The sequence below is a fragment of the Megascapheus bottae genome, chromosome 1 (assembly GCF_031878675.1).
Source record: "Megascapheus bottae isolate mThoBot1 chromosome 1, mThoBot2.hap1, whole genome shotgun sequence".
NCBI classification, from domain to species: Eukaryota; Metazoa; Chordata; class Mammalia; order Rodentia; family Geomyidae; genus Megascapheus; species Megascapheus bottae.
In genome coordinates, this window is record NC_143509.1 from 45,581,594 (window position 1) to 45,601,669 (window position 20,076).

The 20,076-nt window shown below is 41.7% G+C and overlaps 1 protein-coding gene and 1 pseudogene across 1 annotated transcript; both read left to right on the forward strand.

Moving 5' to 3' along the window:
• Nucleotides 1-5,643: 5,643 nt before the first annotated feature.
• On the forward strand, nucleotides 5,644-19,571 carry Fetub (fetuin B). Its single transcript, XM_090343483.1, has 7 exons — nucleotides 5,644-5,973; nucleotides 6,532-6,642; nucleotides 8,893-8,980; nucleotides 12,646-12,815; nucleotides 13,629-13,730; nucleotides 17,590-17,709; nucleotides 19,065-19,571. Exons 1-7 carry the CDS (start codon nucleotides 5,749-5,751, stop codon nucleotides 19,446-19,448), a joined length of 1,200 nt encoding a protein of 399 aa, XP_090199609.1. The 5' UTR covers nucleotides 5,644-5,748; the 3' UTR covers nucleotides 19,449-19,571.
• On the forward strand, nucleotides 7,298-7,947 carry LOC150069070 (rRNA-processing protein FCF1 homolog pseudogene; annotated as a pseudogene).
• Nucleotides 19,572-20,076: the final 505 nt, after the last annotated feature.

Here is a 20,076-nt window from a genome sequence, read left to right on the forward strand (position 1 = left end):
AAGAATCCTGGGCCCTGAAGAGTAATACAATTTTTTTTCAATATTACAATCTGCAGAAAAGGATTCTGAAAATTGCTACACACGTTCCATTGTGGATAACCACCATAATTCACATTCCTTCTTTTTCTGATGCTATGTTATCAAAGGGGTATATTCATAAGTTGAGTTGAGTTCTCTTTCCTTTTTTTCTTTTTTTCCATGTCCTGTTTTCATTTGACACACAAGTTTGTTTCTGTTCACAATCAGTTTTAGACTCCTACACCAATCAATTTTGTTTAATTAATCTTATTGTTTGAATAGGCAAAACCTTAGCATGGTTCCAGAAAACAGAACGATACAAAAAGGGTTACTCTGAAAATAGTATTGGTATGTTTGAGTAGTTTTTGTGTCCTACTTATATTTAAAATTGTTTTGTTATTGCTAGATACATTTCCCTCCAATGTGATTTGGTAAGTTCTCCACTGAATATACCTTCCTGTTGTTTTATTCAATTGTAGCCATCCCTCACTACTTTCATTTATTTGAATATTCTGTGTGTGTGTGTGTGTGTGTGTGTGTGTGTGTGTGTGTGTGTGTACGCACGAGTGCACACTCATGGCCTTATGCTCTGATCTGGCTTTTTCTCTCATGGCTGGAGCTCTAGCACTTCAACCATGCCTCCTCTTATAGACTTTCTTGCCAACAGTGGCTTCAAACACCTTTCTCAGATCTTAGCCTCCTGAGTAGCTAGGATTACAGGCATGAGCCACCAACACCTGGCTATCCAAACATTCCTAACTCCTAACATTTAAACCAAATTTACAAAAGAAGTAACTGCAGTAGAGTGGAGCTCCCACTGAAAAGAGATGGGCCCCGCATGAGAGCATGGGTTCCGACTTCTGTTGACTTCACCTGTGTTGCCACATGCAGGATACTTTGGGATGGCCGCTGTCCAGTGCGATGAAGATGCTCTGGGAAAGCCTAGCTCAGGAGGATTCCATGTGGGCACCCTGAATACAAGGGGCCAGCATATGGACAGTACTGATCCTGGGCAGTACTGGTGGAATCCGTCCATAGAGACACTCAGGATGGAACCCAGGAGAACCAGCACTACCAGATGCAGGAATTCATCCTCAGGCAGCCACACCCTCAGGGCTGGCTTGTGAAGACGCAGGTGAGGTAACTTGGGAAATGCACAGGTCTGAACCAAGGTGCTGGGTGCCTCCTCAACCACTTGATCCTTCTGCCTAGGTGGCCACCCCCAGTTCAGATTCAGGGTGTGTGCTTAGCGTGGGAAACTGGCTAACACATATATTATTTCCTAGATATCTGAGAGCAGGATATAAAAGGGTGATTAGAGGCTAAGACCTAGTCAGCCAGGGCCCAGGCCTCCTGGAGGGACCCAGAAGTACCATCTCTCTCCATTGTCCACACAAGACAGTGTGACACAGCCTCCAGGCCTGTGAGTGGCACTAGGTTCTCAGGAAAGCGTGGGTGTGAGATCTGCTTTGCCGAGGTCCTGTTTTGTATGCTGTTTCCTTGAGAGGGCTGTGACTAAGAAACCTCTATTCTATCACCAGCAGGACTGTGAGTATGAGATGTGGATGGAAATTTTCTCCTCTGGCTTCTTAGCTTTTAGGCTCTCTCTAGTAAGGTACTAAGGGAGAATCATGTGCCATGCATCCTGTTTGGCTACACTTGATGCTCATATCCATCCGATGTGTGAGATGTGGCTTCCAGGAGAGTAGGAAACACATCTGTATTTTCAGCTGAGCTGGAACTTAAATTCAGGCTTGTGTTAGCATGTTTTTGTTTGTTTCTTTCTTTTCAGGGATTTTTTTTTTTTTTGGCTGGAGCTTGAATCAAGGCCTGGGAGCTGTCCCAGAGTTTCTTTGTGCTTAGGGCTAGCTCTACTGCTTGAACCACAGCATCACTAACTGTTTTTTTGAGTAGGTTATTAGAGATTAGAGTCTCACGGACTTTCCTGGCTGGGCTGGCTCCCAGCCAGGATCCTCTGATCTCAGTCTCCTGCTTAGCTTGGATTACCCGAGAGTTTTTATTTTTATTTACTTGTGTGTGTGTGTGTGTGTGTGTGTGTGTGTGTGTGTGTGACAATGTCTTCATATAAAGCCCAGCTGGCCTCAAACACATGATCATCCTATTTTCCGCATCCTCAGTGCTGGGATTATAAGTATATACTATCACACTTAAGTGAAAACGTATTTTTAATACTAGAAAATATATTCCCTGCCAGGCACTAAAGGCTCATGCCTGTAATCCTAGTTACTCAGAAGGCTGAGATCTGAGGACTATAGTTCAAAGCCAGCCTGGGCAGGAAAGTCTCTCAGACTCTTAACTCCAATTAGCCACCAATAAGCCAGAAGTGGAGATATGGCTAAAGTGGTTGAGCACTAGCCAACCTTGAGCAAAAAAGCTAAGGAACAGTGCCAGAAGACCTGAGTTCAAACTCCAGTATCAGCATGCGCACACACACACACACACACACACACACACAGCTTCAAACATTCCTAATCTTTTTCTTTTTACATTACCTAAATATTATTGGTCAGAGTAAGAAAGAGGAAGATCTCCTAAACTTGGGGTACTTGGAAAAGACTGAAGAAAAGATAGCAGCAACAAATTCTATTTTGTTTATAAAAGGGCCATCTGGAAGGATTGGATGGACACAGGAAGCTAACTGTATAGTTCACATTTCTTTCCTATACTGCCCTGCTCCTTATTTAATGTTTGGCAAATTGAACTCCAGGATATGGAAACAAGAGGTTTTTCTTTGTGATTATTGTCATTAATGTATTATGTGAAGTTTTTTCTTTTCTTCTTTTGTTTCCCCCTTATGGTTTATCCCCTGTTGTCACTATATCTGATTTTGGTCCGTGGTGTATTGTATTTGAATTAGGGAAGGTAACAACAAGATGATGAGACAAAGAGTAAACCAATGTGACAGCAATAATCACAAAATAATATGTTATAACTTGGGGATGGTGGGGGAAGGGAAAGTGGGAGAAAAACATGGTAAGTAACAATTTTCAAGAAGAAATGTACTCACTACATTATGTATGTAATTGTAACCTCTCCATACATCACCCTGACAATAAAATTACATTTAAAAAATGTTTAGCAAGGGCTGGGAATGGGGCTTAGTGCTAGAGTACTTGCCTAGCATGCATGAAGCCCTGGATTCCATTCCCCAGTATCACATAAACAGAAAAATCCAGAGGTGGCACTGTGACTCAAGTGGTAGAGTGCTAACCTTGAGCAAGAAAAGTTCAGGGACAGGACCTAGACCATGAGTTCAAGCCCCAAAACTGGCAAAAAGAAAGGAAGGAAAGAAGGAAGGAAGGAAGGAAGGAAGGAAGGAAGGAAGGAAGGAAAAGAAAGAATGTTTAGCAGAGAGCTGGGAATGTGGCCTAGTGGTAGAGTGCTTGCCTAGCATGCACAAAACCCTGGGTTTGATTCCTTGTTACAAAATAAACAGAAAAGGCTGAAAGTGGTGCTGTGGCTTAAGTGGCAGAGCGTTATCCTTGAGAAAGCTCAAGCACAGTGCTCAGGCACTGAGTTCAAGCCACAGGGCTAAAAAAAATATTTAGCAATACCCATTTCTGATTTCCATAGACAACCAGTACCTACAGCCAACCACAAGAACTGAAGTCTTTAGATTTGGGTTTATAATCAATCCTCACAAACTACGTATTATTTCCAAGAAAGCAGGATTAACTCTGTGTGTGTGTGTGTGTGTGTGTGTGTGTGTGTGTGTGTGTGTGTGTGTAGGAGGATGGGTATGCTCATACTAGGAACTCAAATTCAGAGTCTCGCACTTTCCCTTGGCGTTTCTGCTCACTACTTGTGCTCTACCATTTGAGCCATACCTCCACTTCCTGTTATTTATCTGAATAGTCTTTTGGCTGTGTATGCTTCTCTGGTAGACTGTCTGGTGATTTATAAAGAACAGAAACTTCTCTCATGAGGTGGAGGTTGTGAAGCAAGGGCTTTCTTGCTGTCATTCAATAGCCTAAGGCAAGAGAGGGCAAGAGAAGTAGAACAAGAAGAAGCCAAATACATGTTTATAGCAAAACTACTCTTGTGATAATAACTTTAATCCATTTGTGATAGCAGGGCCCCTATTGTCTAATTATCTCTTAAAGCTTCCACCATTATTTCTGACATGTGAACTTTGGGGAACATATCTAACCATGCCAGTCTTATTAGCCTTGGATTCTGGAGAACCTAACTCAGTTTCTGCACTGTGGAAGATTCAGTAAATGCTTGTTGAGTTACAGGTGTCTATCATGATCATATAGAAGTTTGCACTGCGTGCCACGCACTGCTGCTTTAACCTTTTACATGGATAATTTCTGAGGTAGGTGTTATAATTAGTCCATTTGACAGATTTGGCTACTGAAGTTTACAGCAGTTTAAGGGGCTTCCCAAGTTTATTCAGTTGACTCATTGCTAGCTATCATGTCTTTCAGCCAGGCATGATGGTTCATGCCCATAATCCCAGCACTCAGTAGGCTGAAGCAAAAGGATCTCAAGTTCAAGGCCAATCTGTGCTAAGGCTACATGGCCAAAAATGAATAGCTGGGTGCCAGTGGCACATTCCAGTAATCCTAATTACTCAGGAGGCTGAGATCCGAAGATCACAGTTCAAAACTAACCCAGGAAAGAAATTCTATGATACTCTTAACTCCAATTAACCACACAAAAACTGTAAGTGGCCCTGTGGGTCAAAGTGGTAGAGCGGTCACCTTGAGAAAAATTATTCAGATACAATGCCCAGACTCTGAATTCAAGCCCCATGTGTGACCAAAAGCAAAATAAAACCAAAAACAACAAAAAGAACAACTCCACAAAAGAACAAACAAAAAAACGGTGTCTTCTAAATCATCTCAACAAGTAGAATCTTTCTGAACTCTAAACCAGGAGCTGCGAAAGGATCCTAGCCAGGGTTTTGGTAGTGTTCCAGTCCAACTGACCCTCTTTATCTTTCTCTAACAATAGTAGTAAATTTCATTCCTTTAATGATTTATTGAAGAAGGTAGAACTTTGGAGTATATTGTGAGAACGTTTGATACTTTCTTTGCTTTTTTTCACCCTTCATTACAGTCTTTGTCTCCAAATAACCTGCATGAGACTAAGTAGAACACTTCCTAGCCAGATTTTCCAAGTGTATTGGCAATCTCAGCTGTGCTTCAGCTAAGCAGCTGGGGGATTAAACCCTTACATTCATTACTCATAAGCAGTGAACATGGGTGGTTGATTGGGAAGTCTGAAGTCACTGTCTGAGCACTGCTGGGACCTCAGATGGTGTTTACCTGCCCAAGCTAATTGCCAGGGTTGCCAAGGAGACCAGCTGAGTGGAAGTGAAGAAGACATGGGGAGAATCCCCATGTGCTGATTCAGGTGAATACACAAACCAAAATCCAGTGATGAACTAAAGACCTTGACCAAACATTTGTTGTAATTTAGGGGGAAGTGTTAGGAAATAGATTTGTTTACTTGCACCCATGAATATGGAATTTCTCCCAGGGTCTAAGGTTAGAATATTGGCAAATCTTATCTGAAATATTTATTCAGAGAAAGCTACCTTACAAATTCAAGGTTGCAAATTAGGACATCGTGTTTCAAATTCAAGTCAGCCATTCAGGTAACTATTATAAAATAGCTCAAGTCTGCCCTCAAGAGCACCATAAGACTTCTTATCCCTGAAGTTTCACATACTGGCCCAAGTTGGGTCTTGTTCCACACAGAATGGGACGGCTCCTACCTCTAGTGCTCTGTGTGCTGGCTGCATGCTGTGTGGCTGGATCGCCACTCCAGGAGGCCCAGAACTCCTCGCCTTTGGTTTCCCGGGGCTGCAATGACTCTGATGTGCTGAGCTTTGCAGGCTTTGCCCTGCAGGACATCAACAGAGACCAACAAGATGGCTATGTGCTGAGCCTCAACCGAGTGCATGATGTTTGGGAACAGAATCAGGTAAATGATAGCCCCCTCCCCCACGTCTTTCTTTCTTTTTTTTTCCCTGTCAGTTGTACAGCCTGAACTCTGGGCCTGGGTGCTGTCTCTGAGCTCTTCAGCTCAAGGCCAGCGTTCTACCACATTGAGCCACAATGCCACTTCCAGTTTTCTAGTGGTTAATTGGAGATAAGAGTCTCAGACTTTGATGCCTGGGCTGGCGTTGAACCATGATCCTTAGATCAAAGCCTCCTGAGTAGCTAGGATTACAGAAATGAGCCACCAGTGCCTGGCCTCCTTCCCTATGTCTATGGAAGGCATTTGAACAGGCTTTAGAGTCTAGTCATGGTGTGGGAACCAAGAAATACAAGTTGGCAGATGCTTACCAAGGTGGAAACCCTGCTAAACTTGTTCTGTCCGCCTCTCCAGGATGTACTACAATGCTCTCCTTGTAGCTAGGAATAAGTGCTAACAGTTCTGGTCCTCCAACATCTAGCTAAGGTTTAATAACTTATAAAGGATCCATTCTTGATGTGTTTCTGTCCCATGTGGGGTGTGTTGTGTTTATCCTTCTCATAGGATGACCTGGGATCTCTGTTCTACCTCACCCTGGATGTGTTAGAGACTGGCTGCCATGTGCTTAGCAAGAAATCATGGAAGGACTGCGATGTGAGGACCCTTCATACCTCGGTAAGTGCTTGTTGTTAGGGGCTTAATAGGATGATGAGTTTTTAGAGCTGGTCTTTCAGTGTCCTTTATAATCTTCTGGAAAAGTGTCTGTGTGTTTATTCTAATGCTATAGGCAGAACCAAGTGTAACTAGAGAAATTTCCTTCCTTCAGTCTTTCTCTCTTTCTTTCTTTCTTTCTTTCTTTCTTTCTTTCTTTCTTTCTTTCTTTCTTTCTTTCTTTCTTCTTTCTTTCTTTTGTTGTCAGTCATGAGGCTTGAACTCTGGGCCTGGGCACTGTCCCTGAGCTCTTCAGCTCAAGGCTATTGCCCTCCCCCTTGAGCAATAACACCACTTCCCATTTTCTAGTGGTTAACTAGGAATAAGAGTCTCACAGACAGTTGTACTTAGGCTGGCTTTGAACTGTGGTCCTCAGATGTCAGCCTCCTGAGTAGCTAGGATTATAGGCATGAGCCACTGGCACCCAGCTAAACAGAGGGATTTCTGCGAAGTCATGTTAGAGTAATCCTGTGTAGAGTACAGAGTAGTCCCCTACATCCTGTAGGCTCGAAACTAGTGCTTCAGTTACCTGAGGTAAGGAATTTAGATATGAGATTGAGGTCAACATCAGCAGAAAGGCTTGGGGGAGAGGGAGGGAGGGAGAGATTTTAAACTTACCTCATTTTGTTTAATAAAAATTAATAATGCGAAGGGACTGGAGTGCGGCGAGAACATGGCAAAGTAAAAGAAAATGAGGAAGTATGCGACCATCAAAAGAACGCTTAGTCTCAGAGATGAGAGACTGAAAGGAAAGATAGGTTAAAGCCTAAAAAGAAGGAAAAGAAGGATCCCAGTGTACTGAAGGAAAGAGAAGTCCCCCAGCACCCTTCCTGCTTATTTTTTCAATAGAATACACAGCTGGGTCCACCATACCACATCCTGGTTGATACCAACTTTATCCACTTTTCCATCAAAGCCAAACTGGACTTAGTACAGTCGATGATGGACTGTCTATATGCCAAGTGTATCCCTCGCATAACTGACTGTGTAATGGCTGAAATTGAGGAACTGGGACAGAAGTATCGAGTGGCTCTAGGAATTGTCAAGGATCCACGATTCCAACGATTACCATGCACACACAAAGGAACCTATGCAGATGACTGCTTAGTTCAAAGAGTAACTCAGCACAAGTGTTACATTGTGGCTACTGTTGACTGAGACCTTAAAGGAAGAACCCAGAAGATCCCTGGAATTCCTATTATGTACATTTCTAAACACAGATAAAACATTGAGTGGATGCCAGATGATTATGGAGCCCCTCAGTTCTAATTCTTACAGGACACAGTTACACTACCTTCTTTGGACCAGCTTTCTCTATTGCCTGTTCCTAGTAGTTCAATAATCAGCATGATTATTATTCTCTTCACTCATTGGCTCTACTATGAGCCGATTATGGCTAAATATACTCACTTTTTAATGTTTTTGAAAAAAAATTAATAATGAGGTGGAGACTAGAAAAAGGGATGGCTTACAATGGGAGTGGTCTCTCAGAGGTGTCATGGAACGCTTTTCTGGAATTATGGAACCCAGAGGGCTCAGAATTGACCCTTCCAGTGATAACATGGAAAAATCTTAAAATAGTCCATTTCTGTTGGATTTTTTAATCATCCTGGGATTATTTCCATGAGTTGATATGCAATGAGTAGCATGAGCGCAGGATAGTGTTTAGAATATTTCAGCTATCTTTTCTAAAAAGCACTATCCTGACAAATCTGAACAAGGGTGTACTGACTTTGACATGATAGTAGTTGATTTCTCATCCATGTAGAATTCAACACAGAAGCTCCTTATCAGTTTGGGTTTTATTGTAGGATGATCTGGAGAGCCCTCTTTAATACCATGACACAGACAGACAATGCCACCTTTGACTCCTCCATGCTCATTGGCATCAAGTCACCAACAAAGAAAGAGCATGGGAGGACAGAGAGAATGTGCCAGACACGAAAGTGGTAGCACAGTTCCCTTCACAAATCTATCTGCTCACCTTCTCATGGTTAGAACTTGGTGGTTCACATTTACTAAGGAGGGACACTGGACAGCTTGTTGAATTATTATTGCGAAATGGTTCAGCAATTCTCTGGTCAACACAAACCACAGTGTTTTGGTTTTAAGTTTCTCATAACTTTAAAATGAAATCCCCAAATTCTACTTGGGGTCTGGGGAAAACCCTTATGTTTCCTATACCATATCATAAAATGTATTTGTTGGTTCCAGGTTTATGGGCGATGCAAAGCAATGTTTTATATTAACAAACCAAGAAGGGTTCTCCATACACTTGCCTATAACTGTACTCTTCGTCCAGGTAAGAGATCGTGATCATTTTTGTTTATTTAAAAAAAAAAAAGGAAGAAAAGAAGTTTAGCCAAGACTTTGTTGAAAGTATATGGGCTTTCTCCTGGCCTTGCCTTTTTTCTTTTCTTTTTTTTTTTTTTTTGTATGTCAGTACTGAGGTTTGAACTCATCCCTTAAGCTCTTGCTTGACATTTTTGCTCGTCTGATACTCTACCACTTGAGCCTTACTTCTACTTTTGATTTTTACTGGCTAATTGGAAATAGAAATTGCTTGGATTTTTTGGTCCATATTAGCTTTGAACTGGGATTCCTCAGACCTCATCCTCTTGAGTAGTTAGGATCACAGGTGTGGGCCACTGATACCCACCTTATCCCTTCTGTATATTTTTTCCAACACCAGTTGCTCAATACTTCTGGTACTTGCCTCCCTCGTGAAATTCAATGTGTGCTACTCCTCTTCCCACAGTAAATCTTCTGAAATCATCTTCAATTGCTCCATATTTATTTCCTGCATAAAACCCTTCATTTTCACGATCACATCAATGGCATATCATGTTACAGTGGGTCCTTGGGCTCTAGCCATCTTTGCCAGTATTTCCCTGACATCCCATTCAATTGGTAACAGCATTATCTGAATACACACTGCATTTTCTAATCTGTGTCTTGCCTCTGCTTCTCCCCTAACTGAGCATGTTCTTTTTTTTTTTTATTTTTGCCAGTCCTGGGCTTGAGCTCAGGGCCTGAGCACTGTCCTTGGACTTTCTCAAGGCTAGAGCTCTACCACTTGAGCCTCAGCACCACTTCCGGCTTTTTTCTATATGTGGTACTGAGGAATCAAACCCGGGTCTTCATGCATGCTAGGCAAGCACTTTAACCACTAGGCCAAACTCCCGGCCCCTGAGCATGTTCTTGATGACATCTACTCTTGGTACTTGTACTCCTCAAGGAACACCATCAACACTTCTTTCTCCATTTTTCCACAGTATGCTCTAGTCAAAAATATGTTGGAGAGACTGGGAGATTGGCCTAGTGGTAGAGTGCTTGCCTAGCATGCATGAAGACCCAGGTTTGGTTCCTCTGTACCATATATGTAGAAAAAAAAAAGCCAGAAATGGTTCTATGGCTCAAGTGGTAGAGCTCTGGCCTTGAGAAAGCTTCCAAGGACAGTGCTCAGGCCCTGAGTTGAAGCCTTGGGACTGGCAAAAAAAAAAAAAAAAAAGTTGGAGCTGGGAGCAGTGGCTCATGCCTGTAATCCTAGCAACTCAGGAGGCTGAGATCTAAGGATCACAGTTCAAAGTCAGCCCAGGTACTAAAGTCAACAAGACTCTTATCTCCAATTAGCCACCAGAAAACCAGAAGTTGCACTGTGGCTCAAGAGGAGGGTGGTAGCAATGAGCTGACTTGCTCAGGGACAGAGCCCAGGCCCAGCGTTCAAGCCCCACCAGCCAAAAAAAAAAAAAAATAGAGTATGTTGGGGCTCTCTTGTTACACAGGCCTATAAAACTTTGGCTAAACCACTAATGAAAGATAGATAATAGTCTACCTTGATTGAGCCTTATATCCTCTACTGTGTAAAATATTTTATCCCTCTATGTCCTAGCTACTATTCCTTGGTTCTTTTGAGGTTTAAGGCATCATTAGCATTGTTAAACACATGCATAACTAAACTAAGAATAAGTTTGATATGAATAACATTTACAAAGCACAAATGCATTCACTTTGGATCTTTGGGTTTTTTTTTTGTTGTTGTTGCTGTGTTGTTTTTTTCTTTTAAGGGGAAAGTCCATCTCATGGGGAAATAGAAATATGAAACCCGTGTGTGTGTGTGTGTGTGTGTGTGTGTGTGTGTGTGTGTGTGTGTGTGTGTGAAGCTGAAGGTTCCTGGTCGTGAAGAGAAGACTAACTTAAAATGAATTAGAAGCTGGGAGCAGTGGCCCACACCTGTAATCCTAGCTACACAGGTTCAGATCTGAGGATCACAGTTTAAAGCCAGCTGGGGCACTAAAGTCCAAAGTCTGTTGAGACTCTTATCTCCAGTTAACCACCAGAAAACCAGAAGTGGTGCTGTGGCTCATGGGGTAGGGCGGTAGCCTTGAGCTGAAGAGCTCAAGGACAATGTTCAGGCCCAGAGTTCAAGCCCCAAGACCAAAAAAAAATTAGAGAACAATTTACAGTCTCAGTACTTGTATGAGGTATCAGAGCTGTGAGGGACAGAAAGTGACACTGGTGATAATTCAGGAATGACATCTAACCCTTCCATCATCTTTCATAGTCTCTATATACACAAGTAATCAAAACAATGTGCTCCCTTTTTTCCTTTTCTTTTCTTCCTTTCCTACCTTCCTTCTTTTCTTCCTGTGATAGTACTGGGGCTTAAACCCAAGGCCAGGACATTGTCCTTGAGCTTTTTTTTTTTTCCCTGAAGGCTAGTGTTCTACCACCTGAGCCACAGCTCTATTTCTGGCCTCTTGGTGGCTAATTGTAGATAAGAGTCTTGCAAACGTTCCTGCTCAAACTGGCTTTGAACTGTGATCCTCAGATCTCAGTCTATTGAGTAGCTAGGATTTCAGGTGTGACCTGCCTGTGCTGAGCTTGAACAATGTGTTTTCTTGTAAAAACAACAACAACAACAACAACAACAACAACAACAACAACAAGAAAACTTAAAGGCAAATTCCCTAGCCTGATATACTAGCAAATTATCTTCCATCTCCAGCTCTTCCCAGAGACAGTGGTTGTTCAACAGTGTGATCATTCTTTCTAGTCACAGTAGTTCAACCAATTTTATTGTCTCATCTGTGTTTTCTAACCAAAGGGAAAGGCTTCCACCTTCATTTTTTAAATCATCAGCATTTACTGAATACTCACTATGTGTTAAATGTTATGAAAGATATTCAGCATTAATGAACACATAAGAAGACATGGCAACAATGAAATCCCAACCTTTGAAAGGAACTCAGTATATATAGACAATGATGAGAAATTACAATGAACTGGGAAGGAGGTGTGTCATATTAATATACTGTATTAGGTATCTTGAAATAAAATTTCTAGAGTTAGTAGGGGTATAGAGTATGTAGGTGAAATCTGTCTTGCTTTGGTTTCTTTTGTTATTATTTAAAAAATAATGTTCACTATAGAACGTTCACTGCCAAGAGCTGCTTTTCCAGAAAATCCTTTTATTATTATTATTTGTGTGTGTGTGTGTGTGTGTGTGTGTGTGTGTGTGTTAATCATGGAACTAAAACACAGGGCCTGCATGCTGTCCCTTAGCTGTGTCACTCAAAGCTGGCACTTGAGTGATAACTCCACTTCTGGATTTTTTGTGGTTAATTAAGAGATTAGAGTTTCATGGACTTTTCTGCCAGGACTGGCTTTGAACTACAATTCTCATATCTTAGCCTCCTGAGTAGACAGCTTACAAGAATGTGCTACTGGTACCTAGCTTGTCTTTCTCTTAAAAAACAAACACAAAAAAAATCCCACAATTTTTTTCTTGGTAGTACTAGGTTTTGAACTCAGGCCTTGTACTTCATAGACCTAGACAAGGGACTTATTCTGTGAGCCACACCTCCATCCCAGAAAAGAAGACAATATAATATCTATTTTGTTCAATTTTGGCCTCTGTTATTTTCATAACCTATGAAAATAAATTCCTCTCATTGGTATCAACAGTTTCTCGAAGAAAGATTCACACTATGTGTCCTGATTGCCCAAGCCCCAGCCCCACTGACTTGTCAGACCCCAAGGTTCTGGAAGCTGTGACTGAGACCCTTGCAAAATTCAACAGTGAGAGTTCCTCAAAGCAGTACTCTCTCATCAAAATCACCAGGGCATCTAGCCAGGTAAGGCTAACATAACCAGATCAGTTATACACATGATGCATCTCATTACTGTTGCTGTAAGTTCCTGAAGTAAATAGAGAATATCCATGTTCTCCATTTCATCAGAACCCCAGAGCCTTTTCTCTACAGCCCTCCTCTGGTAACTCATTGGACACTCAGTTGTGGTTTAGTCACTGTTACCCCATGGCACTTCCATGAGCATCCTATCACCTGATTTAACTTCATCAGCCTTAAGGCAAGATGAGAAATGGATTCATTGTCTTCAGTAGAGAGGTCTATGTAGATTCGCAATTTACTCCTATGCGCCCATATCTCACTTGACAAGATGACTTTCATTCCATGTTAGGGCCTAGAGCAGCTATTAAGTTTTAGGGGTTAGAGATAATGGATACTCATTTAAAATTTCGTTGATATCTCTCATATAATATATATATATATATTATCTCTTTTGTATATGCAGCATGTATGTCCATACTAAAGGACCACTATTTATGAGGAAAACTAGACTCACCAACTAAGGGAGAATGTTTAGGATCCCTTCAAATCTTTAAGAATGCAGTGAAGATGTGGTGATTATGTTTTCTAAATACACAAACCAGAAGGCATGTGGATTCCTGTGGGGTCTTGCAGGGACAGTGGATTTGTGTCTGGTAAGATAGTGGATTTGTTTCTTGCAGGGACAGGATTTTGTGACTTGTGGGACAGTAGGTTTGTGTGTTGACAATGAGTCTTGGCATTGGTGTTATTTCTGTAAATCTAATGCTATCAAGTAAAAGACTTGATTTTAATGTCTCAATTCCTGTCTTATGACAGTGGGTGGTTGGCCCTGCTTACTTTGTGGAATATTTAATCAAAGAGTCACCGTGTACCCAGTCTCAGGACAGCAGCTGCTCACTGCAACCCCCTGGCTCTGGGGTGAGTATTCTTTTATGTTCCTGCACATTTTCATATTTTAGATTAGCACTAGATTTGTTGAACATAAATTACATGAAGTATGAGATACTCTCTTCTCAAGAAGCAATTTAGGGCTGGGAGTTTGGCCTAGTGGTGGAGTGCTTGCCTAGCATGCGCGAAGACCGGGGTTTGATTCCTCCATACCACATACATAGAAAAAAGCTGGGAGTGGTGCTGTGGCTCAAGTGGTAGAACTCTAACTTTGAGAAAGTCCAAGGACAGAGCTCAATCCCAGGACTGGCAAAAAAAAAAAAAAAAGTAAAAAGAAGCAATTGACTAGTTAGAAATTAGGCAGACCCAAAGACAGCAAAGACAGGGGCTGGTGGCTTCATGGATGCAATTCTAGCTTACTTGGGAAGTGATCATTGAGTTATGAAGCTAAGCCAGGCAGGAAAGTGCATAGGACTCCAATTAACCAGCAAAAAGTCAGAAGTAGAGCTGTGGCTCAAGTAGTAGAGCTGTGGCTCAAGTAGTAGAGCACCAGCCTTGTATGAAAAAGCTAAGGAACAGTACCTAACCCCTGAGTTCAAGCCCTGTTACAGGCATAAAATTTTAAAATGGAAAAAAAATTAGGGAGACCCAGTTTCATTGATAAGAAACACTGGAAGTTGTGCTGTGGCTCAAGTGGTAGAGTGCTAGTCTTGATCTGAAGAGCTGAGGGACAGTGCCCAAGCCCAGTGTTCAAGCCCCACAACTGACCAAAAAAACAAACAAACAACAACAACAAAAAAACATAGATCCGGGAGGTTAGCCTAGTGGTAGAGTGCTTGCCTAGCATGCACAAAGATCCAGGTTCAATTCCTCGGTACTGTGGCTCAAGTGGTAGAGCTCTAGCCTTGAGAAAAGACAAAGGACAGTGCTCAGGCCCTGATTTCAAGCCCCACAACTGGCAAAACAACAACAACAACAACAAAGAAACAAACTCTATAACTAGTTTACATTAGCCATGTGATGCAACTATAAAAAATGGTAAAATGTAGCCAGGTGCCAGTGGCTCACACCTGTAATCCTAGCTACTCAGGAGGCTGTGATTTGAGGATCACAGTTTACAGCCAGCCCGGGAAACAGAAGTCTTGACTCCAATTAACCACCAGAAGACTGGAAGTGGTCCTGTGGTTCAAATGGTAGAGTGCTAACTCGAGCTGAAGATCTCAGGGATAGTGCCTAAGCCCCAAGTTCAAGTCCCACGACCAACCAACAGACAAAAAAAAAGCAAGAAAAGGTAAACTGTAGACAAATCTTGATGCTGTTGGATTGGGTTACATTTGAAATGCATTATTGTGTTCCATCCCTTGGATCACTTTTTACAAAAGAAATGCTCAAATAGCCACTCCATAATGACATCCATAATGAAGAGGTCACTTTAGGAATATCTGATGGGAGCTCCCTGCAGTGGCTCACACTTGTAATCCCAGCTACTCAGAAGGTTGAGATCTGAGGATGAGACTCTTATCTCCAATTAATCATCAGAAAAGCAGAAGTGGCTCTGTAGCTCAAGAGGTAGGATGGTAGTCTTGAACTGAAGAGCTCAGGGACAACACTCAGGTCCAGAGTTCAAGTCCCATGACTGACAGAAAAACAAAAAGAATACCTAATGGGAATATAAATGGGTATAATGTATTGTAATACACACAATGGGCAAAAGGCACTGGAATTATTTCCCATTACTTATTAACAGTAATGCTTTATTAATATAGTTTTTGTATTATATAATTCATGGACCATAATTCCAAAACCCACAAATAAAGAAAAAATCAGATTCAATTTAGTTGTTTAACAACAACAACAAACAGCTTATAAATAGTAGAGAACAAAGCCTGTGTCAGGGGCTCATGCCTATAATTTGAGCTACTCAGGAGGCTGAGATCTAAGGATCATGGTTTCAGGCTAGGGTGAGCAGAAAAGCCCCCATTCTTATCTCCAATTATCCATCAAAAGCTGTGGCTCAAATGGCAGAGTGCTAGCCTTGAGCACAAAAACATAGGGTCAGCACACAGACTCATTCAAGCCTCAACACTGGCACACACACACACACACACACACACACACACACCTATACCCCACAAATAATAATACAGAGCACTACTAGGAAGCTGTTACGAAGATAATTATGGAAGCCTATCTAATATGGTGGGAGAATTTGCATAATGTATTGCATAGTAACAAAATAGGCATAGAATTATGTACTCTAATATTTAAAACTCAGTAAGTACAAAGGGAAAATCATTAGAAGAAAATGAATCATTATACATAATAACTATTTTTCATCCAATTCCAGATTATTTTATCTTCCTCTTGTTTAAATATTAAATAACTATTTATTGCATTTATAATATGAAAATAAAGTTATTTTATATTAAGATAACAATAAGATGATAAAACAAAGTTATTTTGTCTAAGAAGAAAAAATTCAGGTGGAAAATACTTGGAAGGAATGCCATTAAAAAAAAAAAGACAGGGTGGGGGGTGTGGGGGGGGGAGGGAAATGGGTACCAAGACATGTGAAAGGGTATCAATGTATGTGAATTAATGCACCTTCTATCTGGCAAATATCATGTAACCCTTTTACTAATTACAATTAAAAAAATAGATAAAAAAAATTAAAAAAAAAAAGACAGGGGCCAGGAGTTTGGCCTAGTGGTTAAAGTGCTTGCCTAGCATGCACGAAGACCCGGGTTCGATTCCTCAGTACATAGAAAAAAGCCGGAAGTGGTGCTGAGGCTCAAGTGGTAGAGCTCTAGCCTTGAGAAAGTCCAAGGACAGTGCTCAGGCCCTGAGCTCAAGCCCAGGACTGGCAAAAAAAAAAAAAAAAAAAAAAAAGACAGTAAGCCAGACTCAAAGGAACATAGGCTCAATGGTTTCCCTCATTTGTCATAATCAGTAGAAACCTTGGGCTCTCCTAGCAGAGATTTACAATAGAGTAAAACCTAGATACATAAGGCCTTATGGTATGATGCTAAATGAAAGGACCTCCCAGATATAGAAACTAAAGCCAAATAATGAGTGATTGTTGTCCTTAATGTACTATGTTATCTCTCATCCCTTTTGCTGTCCCTTGGTTATCTCATATTGTTACAGTATTTCACCTTGTTATCTGATATATTATATATATGCCTGTTTGGTTATTTGAAATAGAATAGGGAAGGGGGTAAAACAAGATGAGGGGCGGGGGTGGAGGAGGGAAATGAGGACCAAGACATGAGAAAGGGTATCAATGTTTGTGAAGTAATGTACCTTCTATCTGGTGAGTTTAATGTAACCCTTCTATTAATTGCAACAAAAAATATATGAAAAAAAAAGACAGGGGCCAGCAATGTGGTCTAATGGTAGAGTACCTAGCATGCACAAAGACCTGAGTTCAATTCCTCGATACCACATATATAGAAAAGGCAGAGAGTGGTACTGTGGCTAAAGTGGTAGAGCTCTAGCCTTGAGAATGTCCACAGAAAGTGCTCAAGCCCTGAGTTCAAGCCCTAGAACTGGCAAAAACAAAACAAAACAAAAAGACCAAAAACAAGTTTTAAAGTTAGTGGAAGGATAAAACTAAGGCCAAGAGGTAGAAGATGTATAGATACTGGTTTCTGCTCAATACAAATACATTTCTAATACTCACAGTTTTGTTTCTATTATTGGAGGCAATTTAGTCTAGTTTGTGTGATTTCTTTGTAGAGGTGATGTACAGTGAATGGGCCAAAGCTTATCTATCACTGTTAAAAAAAGGTTGATTGGCTCAGTGTCAGTGGAAGCAGTAAGTAAGCTGATATCCATTTGTGGTCATCTTAATGCTGACATGACTGTATTTTCTGTTCTTCATTTCTAGTCTGTTGGTTTTTGCTCTGGCTCTCTGACTAGAGCACCTGCAGTGAAGTTTGTTCCTGGAGAGAAGCTTGTTACTGAAGAGAAGTTTGTTACTGTATCTTGTTACTTCTTTGAAGCACAGGTAATCTTTTTTTCAGTCTAATGTCCTTTGTGAAAGAAAAGGCATGGTACTTATGTATATCCATCATAACCCATCACCCTCTTTTGAGATCCAGGATCCTCACTTTACTCAAGTTGCCCTAGGACACATCTACTGATCAGAGCTGTTCACATTGGTGACAGCTGGCTAGAGCCCTGCCATACTTTTAGTTACATGTAGCTTAAGATTACAGAAACAATGAACTATCAGCTTGGATGGCCCAAGCTTTTGAGACATTAAATTCAGTGTCCCAAAGAAATCTTACTGAAAGCCTCAAGGAGAAGTCATTTCTATGAACACATTCAGTTCCCTTATCCAGACAGTTACTAAGCATTTCATAATCGGCAGCATGGTATAGGTTGCCTTGCCTCCAGTCCTGCTCTGTACTTGTGAGCTCTCTGAGTCTGTAGAATGCGATTTCACACTGACTTTACTCAAATCCCCGCCCCCCCAAAAAAACTAAGTAAGAGCAGTTAAATGAAGGTGCCATGCAAGATCCAACACAGAATTAAACAATAACAGGTGCCAGGTACCAGTGACAAATGCTTGTATTTCCTAGCTACTATTCAAGAGGCTATGATCGGAGGCTCATGATTGGAAGCCAGGCTGAGCAGACAAATCCAAGAGTGTTTTGTTATTATGATTGTTCCAGTACTGGGCTTCAACCCAAGGCCTTACCTCTCCCTTAGCTATTTTGCTCAAGACTGGCACACTGCCACTGGAGCCACACTTCCAATTTTGACTTTTTACTGGTTTAGTTGGAGAACAGAGTCCCACAGACTTTCTTGCCCAGAATAGATTTGAACTATAATCTTCAGATCTCAGTCTTCTGAGTAGCTACAGGCATGAGCTACCAACATCCATTGGAGAGAGTCTCATTTCCAATCAACCAATAGAAAGCCAGAAGTAGAAGTGTGGCTTAAATAGTAGAGCTCTAGCCTTGAACCAAAAAGCAAGGGACAGCCAGAAGCCAGGAGTTCAAGCTTATTACTGGCCGGTGGGAGGGAAGGGGGGAGGGAGGGAAGAAGTAATAAAAGATGCCACCTACTGCTACTGCTGGGAACAGAGATGCCTCACTGAGAACTCAGCAAGTCATTAAGAGTCTCTAGATTATTTTTCAACTCTGAAATTGTGAGACTTGAAGCCAAGATTTCATAAGTCTAGATTTTTTCTGGTCCTGATCTGCCTTTACTTTCCCCCTTGAGCCATGGGCTCCATTTTTTTTAGCTGGTTTTGCTGTGAAATATTCTATGAGAAAAGAATAGAACGACTGATCTGGTACATGTCGGGGCTTTCCCTATGGAATTCATTTTAAAAAACAATTTTTTAAATTTCAGGTTCCAGCTACTGGAGGTGAAAATGCTGCTGCTACCCAGGGACCCCCACCATCCCCTGAGGTACAGGAACCATCTAAGAAAAGTCCTCAAACCGTACCAAGGGGATCTGTCCAGAACCTCCCTGATTTGGATGATGAAAAGGCCAAAGATCCTCAGGAGAAAGATTCTCAGGAGAAAGAGCCCCAGGAGAAAGAACCTCAAGAGGCCTTCCCCGTGCAGCTGGACCTGACCACAGATCCCAAGGGAACAACTGTGGACGTATCTTTCCTCTTCATTGGGCCTGAGGAAGAGAAGCTGCATGTGCTGCCTTTCCCTGAAGAGCAGCACTCTGCTGAGTGCCCAGGGCCTGCCATGCATGCCAACCCGCTTATCCTCCCACCCTGAGAATCACCGAGAGGGTACCGTGGGGTGTGATTTCTTACAAAAGATGAGAAGTAGTAGAAATGGGACAGACAACGAAGGTTCAAATGCAGACAGTGCCTAATAAAGTGTGTCCTTTTGACTCTTCTTGGCTTCACTATGTTGGCTGAGAATGGAAATAATGAGACCAGAATCCCTATAGGGACTGCATTGTACACCAATCTGAAACCCTACCAACATATGAGGTCCAAAACAGGGGTTTATGTAGATGGCCATCTTTTTAGAATATGTTTATGCTCTGCTCTTGAGACACAGGCTGCCCAAAGGAATTTCCCTAAGAGACAAGAAATTGAAGCTCAGAAGAGTTACCTACAAGGTCAAGCCTAGCTGCCCCGGTTGTTTCCAGCCCTTTGCCTCTTCTCATCAACCTGACTATCTCCATGGTAGGGTCACTCACTAAATTGGGGTCACAAGAAGAGAAGCATGCCCATAGTGTCTGCCAGCCTTATTAGAACAATATGACACTCAATCACAGCCTTTATGTTTTTGTGTGTGCTAGCATTGGGCTTGAACTCAAGAACTGGGATCTGGCCCTAAATCTTTTACTCAAGGCTAGCTCTTTACCACTAGAGCCACAGTTCTACTTCCAGCT